This window comes from Oreochromis aureus, linkage group 3 (genome assembly GCF_013358895.1).
Source record: "Oreochromis aureus strain Israel breed Guangdong linkage group 3, ZZ_aureus, whole genome shotgun sequence".
NCBI classification, from domain to species: domain Eukaryota; kingdom Metazoa; phylum Chordata; class Actinopteri; order Cichliformes; family Cichlidae; genus Oreochromis; species Oreochromis aureus.
The window spans coordinates 74,862,109-74,874,941 of record NC_052944.1 but is presented as its reverse complement, the minus strand read 5'-3'; the positions used below and the strand labels follow the sequence as shown (position 1 = coordinate 74,874,941).

Genomic DNA, 12,833 nt, shown 5'->3' with positions numbered 1-12,833 from the left:
TGAAAAACTTAAACATCTTTTCTTGTAGGGCCAACACACATGAGTGAGTAGTTCGCATGAAAAGTTAGTTGTCAGGAGATCCCTTCTCAAAGAGTATCCCTCCATGGAGCAATTCCAGCTGCTGATTGTGAAAAGGCCTCGGAGGCCAGTACGTAAAAGGTGGACTCAAGTGAAGATTCAACCACAGCAGGTAGTGATAAGATTTCACATAAGCCTTATTGAACACAAGAGTAAAGATTGACACGAGGGAAGAAAGCTTGGCAGGAAGTCTCTGACGTGGTGAAACTGTAAACAGAGGGAGAGTGTGGTTAGGAAGGAAGTGAGGGGAGCGAAGACTGGTGAAGTGAGGGTTACTGGATTTGTGTCTTACTTGACAGTTGGAGCGCATATGGCTCTGGAGGGAGGGGAGAGTGGCCTGGTGAGCGTCTTGGAAGGCGAGTGAGGGGAAAGGATTGGACCTGGCTTCCCTTGAGATCCAGAGGAGACAAGCATCTCTACAACACCAACTGTCTGCCATCTATAACGCAGTTTTGAGATTCCTTCCCAGGCGCCTCAATGGTCACTCACACCTTGCATCAGATGATCTTAGTAGTTCAAATAATAAGGGAAGGGAAGGTCTCATCGTGGTTTCACCTGAAACCTCTGCTGATAAGGACCCATGATCCTTTTTTTTCCACATCTTGGCTCATGTGATGATGCAAATTATTATTATTGTTGGGTCAGAGTCCCCGCATATAATTTGCTTATATGCAGCAGCCTTTTCTGGTTGTTTTCACAGCATATCTATGTGCTTTGAAAAAGCACTCGTCGCTCCTTGATGGGATGGATCTCTAGATAGATGCTCTTTTGTGATAATATCATCCTCTTCATTCAATCCCTTGGCTTTGGTATGCTCATTGGTTCAAAGATCGTTTTCCTGCAGATTCAGATAGAATATAAATATATATGATAAGATAACCTTTATTAGTCCCACCCGTGGGAAATTTGTTTTGTCACAGCAGGAAGTGGACAGTGCAAAAGTTATGAAGGACAGTTAGAATATAATTAGAATAAATACAGTACACAACTATACAGAATAAAATAAAATACTATATACAGTAGAATAAAATAGAAAAAAAAAATACAATAAGATAAAAATAGAATACAAATGTTATATACAACTCAGTAAAAATACGATGCCAGGAAAGATTATTGCACATTAGTGTTATTGCACATTTGTGGATGTGTGTGTTTGATGAGTTAAAGTCTTTTTTGTGGAGTCTGACAGCAGTGGGGAGGAAAGACCTGCGAAATCTCTCCGTCCCACACCGTGGGTGCCACAGTCTCCCACTGAAGGAGCTGCTCAGTGCTGTCACAGTCTCATGCATGGGGTGGGAGATGTTGTCCAACAGGGATGACAGCTTAGCCACCATTCTCCTGTCACTATATTCTATCTGAATCTGAGGATTTTTCAGAGTCCATCAGGAAGAAGAGGAAAGAACTGTTACAACAGCTGAGAGCGGCCAGAGACAGAGGTGATATTGCCGTCCTGAAATATGACAAATTAATTGTTAAACCGAGGTCACAGAATGCCGGAGTTAATATTTAGACTTCAGCAATGTTGCCATTTGTAGCTGTTGAGATCGATCGGTCTGCAAATGTCTGACCCTATACTTATTCCCGGATTTTCAGGTAAAGATTTTTCAGTAGCTCATGTCAATATTCGTAGTCTTAAATATAAGATTCAGGAAATTCAGTCACTGTTGTCAACAAATACGATAACTGTGCTGGCTATTTCCGAGAGTCATTTAGACGATGCTTTTAAGAATAATGAATTTGAAATAAACGGTTATAAGTTGTATAGGAAGGACAGAAACAGATTTGGAGGGGGCGTAGCCCTATACATGAATGATAATATGGCAAGCAAACTACGAATGGACTTAATGTTTGACGATCTGGAAATTGTGTGGCTTCAGTTACACCTGCTCTATGGCAGGCCTGTATTAGTAGGTTGCTGCTATAGACCCCCAAACATGCCCTACCTCCTCCCTGATTAGAGGATAACTGCACTGTCAACACTCATGGACATTACACCTTATTTATAAATCGTATTTCTGTTTATACCTCAATGCAACCAACACCCCTACCTCTTTATACTGTACCCAACACTCAATGTGCAATATCACCCCCCCCTCCCCCCCCCACACACACACACACACTCAGTGTGCAATATCACTGATCATACTGCACCTCTCAATGCACCTGCTAGTTAGATGGTATGTATGTGTATGTATATAGATGTAAGCATGTATGTGGAAATATCTGTGTGTAGGTATGTACGGATGAATATATGTATATATACATATATGTATGTATGTGCGTGTATGTTTGCAGGTGTATGTATAACTTGTACATATCTTTGTTGTGTAAATGTAAATTTGTCTGTTATTGTGTAAATACTTACGCTATTGTGTACTCCACACACATGGAGAGATGCCAAATTGCCTTTCACTGTTCTTGTAACAGTGACAATAAAAAGCTATTCTATTCTATTCTGTTCTATTTTTAAGTAATAATATGTTGTATGTAGAACAAATCTGTGAAATGCTGGAAAGAGTAACTGAGGAAAACAAAGACATGTTCTTATTAGGAGACTTTAATATCAATTGGTCAGCTCCTTCTTGTCCTTTAAGGAAAAAGATAAGTTCATCAGCGTCGGCTTGTTGCCTGTCTCAGATGATCACCATTCCCACCCGGGTCATGGTCAACGCAGGAGGTCATAGGTCATCATCATTTATTGATCACATATATACAAATGTTCCTGAGCATTGCTCTAATATTGTTTCTATTCCAGTTGGTTATAGTGACCATAATCTTGTAGGTTTGACCAAGAAAATGAAACCACTGAAAAATGCACAAAAGATTATTTTTCATAGATCATACAAAAATTTCAATGCAGATAAGTATATTAATGACGTAAAAGAAATTCATTGGACTGACATCTGCCTCGAGCGTGACCCTGATTTGGCATTATCTATGTTTATTGAAAACTTCGGCTACCTGGCTGACAAACATGCCCCCTTAAAAAGATTTACTGCTAAAAAGAACTATGCACCTTGGCTAGATAATGAACTTTAGGTTGCAATGTCAGAAAGGGATATAGCAAAAGCAAAAGCACATAAGTCTGTCAGTCCACAAGAGTGGGCAAGATATCGCGAGTTAAGAAATCAAGTAGCTAAATTGAATAGGTGCAAGAAGAGAGAATGTTATCAACTCAAGCTCAAGGAGGCCAATAAGGACAGCAAGAAGGTGTGGAAAGTTTTAAATAATATAATGGGTAGAGAGCTTGCTCCGGTGGTGTCTCACATCTACATGGGTGGTACGTTTATAAGTATAGCTGAGGACATAGCCAATTATTTTGTGAATTATTACAGCAATAAAATAACAAATTTAAAATCTAATATGAGCAGAGGCGATCCCACCTTATCACGTCGTCTTATACAGGATGTTATCATGAATAATAAGTAATGCCAACTTAAATTTGAGGCAGTGAATGTGGAGATGGTAGAGCGCTTATTGATATCACTTCCTGACGATACATCCTACGGCTTGGATAACACAGACAGTAAACTGCTCAAAGTTGCAGCCAAGTTTGTGTCCCTTCCTATATGTCACATATTTAATAGATCTTTGGCATGCAGCTTATTTCCATTGCAGTGGAAAGAATTGAAAATAATTCCCATTCCTAAAAACAAGAATGATGTTTTTAATGGTGTCAATAGCAGACCTATTAGTCTACTCCCCATTCTAAGTAAAATTATGGAGAGGACTGTCTATGAACAAATTCAACATTACCTAACAGAAAATCAGTTACTCACTCAGTTTCAACATGCTTACAAACCTGGTTATTCCACCAGTTCAGCTCTCATTCACATGACAGATAACTGGTATAAAAACCTAGATAATGGGAATTTGGTCGGGGTGGTATTTTTGGATTTTAGCGCTGCATTTGATTTGATAAATCATGATCTTTTGATAGATAAACTAAAATGTTATGGATTTTCACCAGCTGCTTTACGCTGGATGGAAAGTTATTTGTCTGGAAGAAGGCAAAAGGTTTATTATAATGGTTATTTCTCCGAGGGCTGTGAAATGAACTGTGGTTTACCCCAAGGCAGCTGCCTCGGTCCACTTCTCTATTCAGTCTTCACGAATGATTTGCCGTACGTCCTGGATAAATCTCATCTTGTAATGTATGCTGATGATTCCACCATGTTTTATTCAGCCAGTAGCTACTCTGAATTGACAAGCGTATTACAACTAGGTTTGCTGAACGTGTTTGACTGCACTGTAAAAACTGTGACTAGAGGTTACTTAAAAAACCTATGGCAACAAAGTGACACGTAAAATAATTAAGTAGATTTTAATTTCAAAAGATTTATGTAAAATGTAGAGAAAATGTTAATTAAATCCAAATAGAAAATAAAAGTAGATATTAATAAAATTAAGCTGTCAATATGTGTTGGATTTAGGGACAAAATCTCAAACTGAAGGTTAAAATTGCCCAACTGTAACAAAAAAAATTGATATGAAATAATTTTCTGAGAAAAATTACTTTAAATCTACTAACTATCTGGCAAAGGTGTAGTAAAAACTTCCTAAAATATCCACTACAAAGAAATGAAGATTTTTAGTTTTTTCAGTAAAACTCAAATTGGATTCAATAATTTTCCAAATAAACCTTATAAATAATGACTGAATAATAAGAGAAAATAAAAAGAATTTAACTTATTTTCTGAGTAAAATGAATCAATTTCACAAAGAGAACATCACAGCAGTAATTTCTTTTATTGTGGAAAATAAAACAAGGTAATTTATAATATAACATTTTTCTTTTTCTATACACTGAATTCCTATCAACAATCTCCTGATCTCCTAAATACATTCCTCTGCTGTAAATTTGTTTTAGGTGATAAACAGTTTATCACACAGCTCTGTGCACAGAGCAACAGCAACATAAAGAAACTACATGAATGTAAACCAGTTTTGTAAAAAAGAAATGAATCATTAGATTAGACTGTAACTTAAAAAAAATTGAATCACTCAATATAACTGTAGAACAGAGGTTTATCACTCATGTACATGGAATATCAATAATGTAAATCAAACTTTTATCCCAATTTGGATCTTTAACCTAAGAAAATCTAAGACACATGTAAGAGAAAGTAACATTTCTACAGCTACAGGACTGCAATTCTGTTAAATTTTAAAGTTGTTTTAAACTAATGTTTTATAGTAACATACACTATAAACAAAGAAAAGCTTCACTAGAGACTCCTCCAATTTGTTGCCTTTCAAACAGAACATTCCTACGAAACTTGTAGGTAATAAAAAACAAACATTAAAATAAAGAGCACAAATACAGCCTGACACATTGCAGGTCTGAAAAGATAGCTGACAATCCAAAAGTTTTCAGTGAGCTTACTTCCCTTTCATTCTTTCAGAGTCCGTGTTTAAGCCATTAACTTATTCTTGAGACTGTTCACTTTTGGTGAGAGCTTAGCACAATCCAGTTCAAGGAAAAGTTTCTGGAATACTTCCAAGGTGTATTTTAGCTCTTTGGGATAGGCAAGGTCGACTGCATATGTCAATCCAACAAGCATTGCACATGCTTTTGGAAAATTACCCAGAGCAGGCATAACTCTCACACCCTCCAGCACAATGCCAATGTCATCCTCCTCAGATCCAACAGCCTTGATTTTGTAGATTTTCATCCTCTGTTCAGAAAGACCTTGTGACACACTATCCCCATCAGCATCCTGAAACAACAAAAACATGTTTTTTTCTGACTCTAATTGCACACATGAAATATTTCCCACTTTGACTAACACATGTGAATAACAAAAAAAGAAACATTTTTCTATTTCAACACTTACACTGTACTCTTTGATCAGTTGATCAATGGACTCCCCAAGGTACACCATCAAGCACTGAATGACCAGATTTCTGGTTATGTTATTGCTAGGATTGCTTGGTGACTGAAAATGACCAAGAAATCCAAAAGTTACCATCATATATGTGACCATTTATTAAGACAATTGTATTTGTATTTATAATACAGCTAAAACATGAAAACTATAAGTGTGTTGTTAATTATATCAATGTTCCAACATTTCCTGACGTCCTCTTGCACGTACAAAAACATTCAAAAAAGTTAGGTGAGCTATGCACCATGCAAATGAGTCTTGAAATTTGACAACAAAATTCTTTAAATAAAATTCCAAGCTGAAATGTCTGTGGAAAATACCTTGGCTATGATAGCCTGCAACTTCAATCCCATGGCTCCCCCCTTGGAATGGAAAAGGGCCAACAGTTTGGGAGTGTATTCATCCAGCATGGACATGAATTTGGGTTCAAGGTGTACCAGGGTGATCCTGTAGAACTCATCCTGCAGCTGAATGACAAAAAAACAAAAAACAAAAAACATGATACAGCCTCAAATTTTTTCAAACTTAAAACATTACATAAAAAACAAAACAAAAGCCTACCCAAAATGAATTTGGAACTCACATGAGATGCCTCAAACAAAGCTGGCCATCTGGCTTTGATGTCCTCAATGCTGGGGGACAGGTTGACGATTTCATGTCGTCTATGTGCAAATGTTTTTGCCATTTTTTCTTTTATCACTTTGTTGTTGTCTCTTTTCTTGACTTCAGTAAGCAACTGGATTCTCTCTTCTTCTTGACTGTCCTCATCTTCACCTGCTGGATATGGAGGAAGGTAATTTACCTCTGCTTTCCGAGGCTTTTTTACTTTCTTTGCAGACTTCTGGTCACCTGGACTCTTGTGTTTCATGGCATTGCATGTCAACTCAGGAACACCAAACCCTCTAAGTTTTGTACAATAATTTGCCATCTTGTACTTGATGCTTTGTTGCCAACCATAATAACCTGAGAAAGAGCCAGGTTCCTTGAGACAAGGGTATTTTTTCACAAGTGCCTCAGCAACGTAACTAACCTGTGCACTAGAAGGATGGGCCGTAAATGTAAATATAGTTTCAGCCAACTTCTCGAGGATGTCAGTCTTTACTTTGGAGGTGGGCAGAAGATTTCCATTCTTTTTATACTCCTCAGTGGCTCTTTCCAGGTACATCTCAGTTTCATATGCAAACTGTGGAATGAGGAACTGCTTCGGCCAGGGCTCACAATGTTCTTTGGTCTTCTGCCTTTTGAGAATAATGGTGTCCTGAGGAGATGTGTTTGCAGTAGAGTCTGCACTGGATACAACTGACTCAGCATATGAGAAGTCATAGTCAGTTGAAAGTTGACCAGAGGGGCTCCCAAAACTGTCATCAGCCGGAGTCAAGCTTAGGATGACCGGGGTGATGCCAACAACCTTCACAGTGTATTTGTCTTTTATCTGGTCAGCTTTATGAAGAGTGAAGTAGTCCTGAAATTCTGGGTCAAAATACTGAAGACTGAAGTCGTTTGAAATCTCAAAAGTATCCTTCACAACACTCTCCAGCTCCTCCACTGTTGGTGGGATCCCTGACGGAAGAACCAACTTCTCAATTTGGTCATCAATAATTACACGAAGCTTTGCCTCCATCTCGTTCAACCTAGAATAAAATGTAAATGGGCAGAGTTAAATTTCCCTTCAATTAAATAAAATTAGTTATTACTTTGCATTCATACAATAGTTGAGATATAAAACTATAAAACAAAAAGCACACTTCAACACACCAAATGTTGCAAAAAACAAATACTTGGGAGATGTACATGTTATCGAGTTTTTGTTGTTGTCGTTCTGTTTTTTTTGTTTTTGTTTTTTTACCTATTATTCAGCGCAGATGTAACGTTTCAGGGTTACGAAGCGTTTTCTTCCCACAGTGTATGAAGCCAGGGGCCACATGTCACCAAGTTTCTGCTGCTGTTAAAGACATATTTAAATTAATGCTAAAATTTTAAAGGTGAGGCACATATATAACACAAGGAAACTCTTTATTAGATTAAAAAGGCAATAAGCCCATCCTATATATGAAATAAGACATAAGTCTAGATGTCTAGATCACAGATTTGTTAAACAGTGATAGGTAAAGTAATAAATTCTCTGACTAAAGACGTTTAAGATAATTCTTCCACCTTTTTTCAAAATTGCAAATGTGAGCACTTGATATGCAGTCATTCCAATAGATTAACACATTTCAAAACATAAGGTTGTTTACTGTTATTTTCTAATAATGATTCTACAAATTTTCTGGTGAGATATTTATTCTTAACAGTAAATACAAACTCACTGACACTGGCTTAACGCCTCTAAACGAACACAAAACATTAGAGCACTTATGCAAATATGGGATGTCTTGATAAATCGAGCAGATATTTGAAGTTTACACAGCACCATTCTTGCACTAAAATATCTTAAAAGTTTATTTTGCGACCCAGAAATAGTAATATTTTAAACTCCGCCACCCTGTGTTCCTCCACCACTGAATCGTTTGAATTTTGGATGAAATTGATTCTCGGATATTGCATTTCGTCATTTCGAGCTGATTGGAGACCAAAACATCCAATCAGATTTTTTTTGCATCCAAGTCTGTGATTCGCTGGTTTTGTGGCACAAATATAATGGTGTACAGAAAGATCGGGTGTGTCCTTTGTGGCCCACTATATCCCAGAATTCATAGCGCAGCCCAGCCAAACTCCAGTTTCCAACAATGGCGGCCGCTACTACGTTATAAAATCACTCTTACTAATGTTTCTGGGTCACAAAATAAACTTTTAACATATTTTCAGGCGAGAAAGTAACTGTCATGATCCTGGGTCTTTTGACCCAGCGTTTTAAGTTTGAGTTTATTTTGATATTCATGGTCTATTTTGAAGTTCATTAGATTATCTAAGTTCATTTGTTTATTTAGATTCCCCTTTTGTCTTCTACCCCTGTGTATTAGTCTCCTTTTGCCCTTTATGTGTTTCATGCTGCGTGCCTTATGTCATCAAGGTTATACTGTCTTGTCTGTGTCTCATGTTCCTGTTTTATTTTGAAGGTCTGTGTCCTATGTCAGCGTAGTCTACTTTGCTTCCTTTGTCTCGTTATGTCAGATTAGTGTCTGCTGTTTCCCCATGTGTCTCCACTTCCCCTAATCACCTCCTGTGTACTTAAGTCCTCTGTTTTCAGTGTGTCATTGTCAGGTTGTCTGTGTTCATGCCACGTTTTCCATGCCATGTTTCATGTCTAGGTTTTTCTTGTTGTTTATTTAGTTCTCCCAGTTTAGGTTGATGTTAATTTATTTCAGTTTGCCTTGCCCTTTCTTTGTGCCCTTTTTACCAGCCTTATTAAACGGCTCTCTTTTTGTTAACATTCAAGTTCTGTTCCCTGTTCCTTGAAGTCTGCGTTTTGGGTCCTTTTTTCAATTCATACAGTCTGCCCTCGCCAGACTGTGACAGTAACTGTGTAAACATCAAATATCTGCTCGGTTTATCAAGATATCGCATATTTGCAAAAGTGCTTCGACGTTTTTGGAGAGGTCTGCTACCCACCAGCTCGATAGCTAGCCGGGAGCTCGAGCGTCCCTGAAGCCGCCGAGAACGGCACAACTCCCGGCACATAATTTTCAGTGGCTGACAAAATCCGGCACAAAAGATTTTAACTAAATCGCTTACCACTGAGTGCAAAACTTTTCATGAACTTTTATAAGCGGATGAAAGGGGTTAAAACTCATCGGAATTTATCGTTGATATATTCTTTAATACGGTAAAACATGTGGTTAGTTAAAGCTGTTCAGTAACACAGTCGTGAAGGCTTGGAAAGTGACCTTGTGCTAGCAGTCCACTAACTGCCATTTATGTAAAAATACGATACTATCATTACAGTGATCATTATTAATCTAACTTTGACGTATCATACTGTTTAAAACCTTTACTCAAAACCGATATACGTTATTGTTTAAACCGTGTCCTATATCCGAACAAATTAAGAAGTCTTACCTCTGACAAAATGGAGACCATCCGCTCATGAAGCGTGTGTGTCCTGCACGTGGCACAAAGGATTATGGGCGGAAGTGTACAATGATTAAAATGAAAACGCTTTCATCAGTTGAATCTATTAGATTTCTGAATTTTTCTAGGTACTCACACAGTTTTTTTAAAATCTACTCAACAAACCATTGCTTAATTTACCTCAAACGAAAGTGTGTTAATTTAAATAACAGAACATCTCAAACACATTGAATTTTGCTTAGATTTAATTGAAACCACACATACATGTTTTTACTAAGCAATAGTTACTATTACTTTCCTAATAGATACTAATTAACCCGAATCACAGTTTTTACAGTGTTGATAAGTAAAAACAACATGATTTTAAACGTGCCTAAATCCAAATCCATGTTAATAGGAAGTAGAGCATGCTTAGTCAACAGCCCACAACTAAATCTTTCCATAGCTGGATCGGTATTAGAACAGGTCACCCAGATTAAATTACTTGGTGTTACCATAAACCACCACCTTTCATGGTCTCAGCACATCAACTCTGTTATTAAGAAAATGGGACAGGGCATAGCTATAGCTAGGAAATGCTCCTTTTATATTACTTCTTCAATTATGAAAGGTGTCATTAATGCACTATTATTATCTCATCTAGAGTACTCCTCAATCATTTGGTCAGCAGCTAATAAGACAGATCCGAACAGACTTCAGTTAGTCCAAAATAGGGCGGCCAGATTAGTGTTAAGGTGTTCATATTATACAAGTATTGGTAAAATGCACGATAAACTTTCTTGGCTTTCTGTACAAGCTAAATTATACCATGGCTTACTTGTATTTTTAAAGAAAGCAATACTGGTAAACACACCACACTTTTTTTATGCTCAGTTGCAGTATCCAGATGAAATACATAATCATGCTACACGATTCTCAACTAACCACAATTTAGTAACTCGTCGAGTTAAAAGTAACTTTTTGAAAAACTCTGTTATATTTAGAGCATCTTTTCAGTGGAATAAGTTGCCTAATGCAATTAGAGAATTGGCTTCCATTCATACTTTTAAAAATGACCTAAAAGCCTATTTAGGCAGTTTTTAATTTATTGTAAACTTTTAAGAGGGTAATGTCACTTGTAATGGAAATTGTGTATTTTGTTTGAGTGTTTTTTTGTTTTGTTTTGTTTTGTTTTTATTTTATTTTTTATAATTTTTAATATTTACATGTTTACATTTTCAGAATTGTAAAACCTTGTTGTGGATGTAAGAGCCAAATTATGTGGACATTTTGCATCCAACTCATTGTGTAACATTTTATTTTTGTATTTGATGGTTTGGGCCCCAGGAAGACTAGCAACCACTGTTGTGGAAGCTAATGGGGTTCCTTATAAATAAACAAATAAAGAAAAACAAATAAACAAACTCACCACCTCCACTGGGTCCAGAGGGCATCCTAGAACAGAGCTGGCCCTTCGGATCAGCCTGTTCAGTCTCTTCCTGTCCCCAGCAGAGATGCTGCCGCCCCAGCAGACCACACCATAAAAGATGGCTGAGGCCACCACAGAGTCATAGAAGGTCTTCAGGAGTGGGCCCTCCACTCCAAACGACCTGAGTCTCCGCAGCAGGTACAGCCTGCTCTGCCCTTTCCTGTAGAGGGCGTCTGAGTTATGAGTCCAGTCCAGTTTGTTGTTCAGATGAACACCAAGGTACCTGTAGCTGTCCACAGTCTCAATGTCCACACCTTGGATGTTCAGTGGTTGCAGTGGAGGATGCTTGTGCCTGCGGAAGTCTACCACTAGCTCCTTGGTTTTACTGGCATTGATCTGGAGGTAGTTCAGCTGGCACCAGTCCACAAAGTCCTGAATCAGTCCTCTGTACTCCTTGTCGTCCCCATCAGTGATGAGGCCAACTATTGCAGAGTCATCAGAGAACTTCTGCCGGAAGCACTGGGTGGAGTTGTGGGAGAAGTCTGCAGTGTAGATGGTGAAGAGGAACGGAGCCAGAACCGTTCCCTGTGGGGCCCCCGTACTGCAGACGACCCTGTCCGACACACAGCCCTGAGTCCTCACACATATATATATATATGTTTAATTTTTTACTTTTTTAATTTTTTAATTATGTATTTATTATTTAGATGTATATTAGCATCTATATTATTTTAATGTTTTACCTCTACATCTACATAAAGATACCATGATGAGAGTGGAGATGAAGTATGGACAGAAGACCACCAGGTAGTGAATGAGAGTAAAGTCAAAATGAAGGGAAGTTTGAGAAGTTTCTGGAGTTCCTGAAGTAAGCAGGACTGTAGTTGCGGGTCTGTCTGTAGAGAGAATCCCACCTGTTCAGGTAAAAATGTGAAGGAAGTGAGTGGAAAAAAATCTGAGTGAAGCTCCTCACCTGTGACAGTGATCCAGCTGGATGGAGACTCTCCATGACCGCTGATGTCACACTTGTAGAGGCCTTCATCAGACCTGGAAACATGCTGGATGGTCATGTGACCTGTAGGCTGCTTCCTGATGAGGGAGCCATCTTTATAGAAAGCAGCTGGGAGGTTGGAGGGAGTGGTCTTTGTTTTACAGAGCAGAGTGACGTCATCTCCCTCCATCACAGGGAGGACAGGACTCTGCAGGATCACTGATCCACCTCAACACAGAGACAAACTACAGCATTTCATCCATTTACACACAGCTTCATCAACACTAACTCCACACACTCAGCTTACCAGTGACTGTCAGGTTAACCATGTTACTGATGGGACCCTCTCTGGACTCACACCAGTAAACTCCACTGTCATGAGGCACCATCATAGTGATGTTACAGGAAGAACCAGCTGGTTTCCCCCACCCATCTCCACACTGAGTCCTCTGTTGTT

The 12,833-nt window shown here is 38.3% G+C and overlaps 1 protein-coding gene across 1 annotated transcript; it reads right to left on the bottom strand.

Annotated features, from left to right (window-relative positions):
* Positions 1-4,829: 4,829 nt before the first annotated feature.
* LOC120437607 lies at positions 4,830-9,981 on the bottom strand. Its single transcript, XM_039608155.1, has 6 exons — positions 9,966-9,981; positions 7,813-7,908; positions 6,550-7,597; positions 6,287-6,433; positions 5,916-6,017; positions 4,830-5,798 (listed from the first exon to the last, which is right to left on the bottom strand). The coding sequence occupies exons 3-6, from the start codon at positions 7,585-7,587 to the stop codon at positions 5,493-5,495; spliced, it is 1,593 nt and encodes a 530-aa protein (XP_039464089.1). The 5' UTR covers positions 7,588-7,597; positions 7,813-7,908; positions 9,966-9,981; the 3' UTR covers positions 4,830-5,492.
* Positions 9,982-12,833: the final 2,852 nt, after the last annotated feature.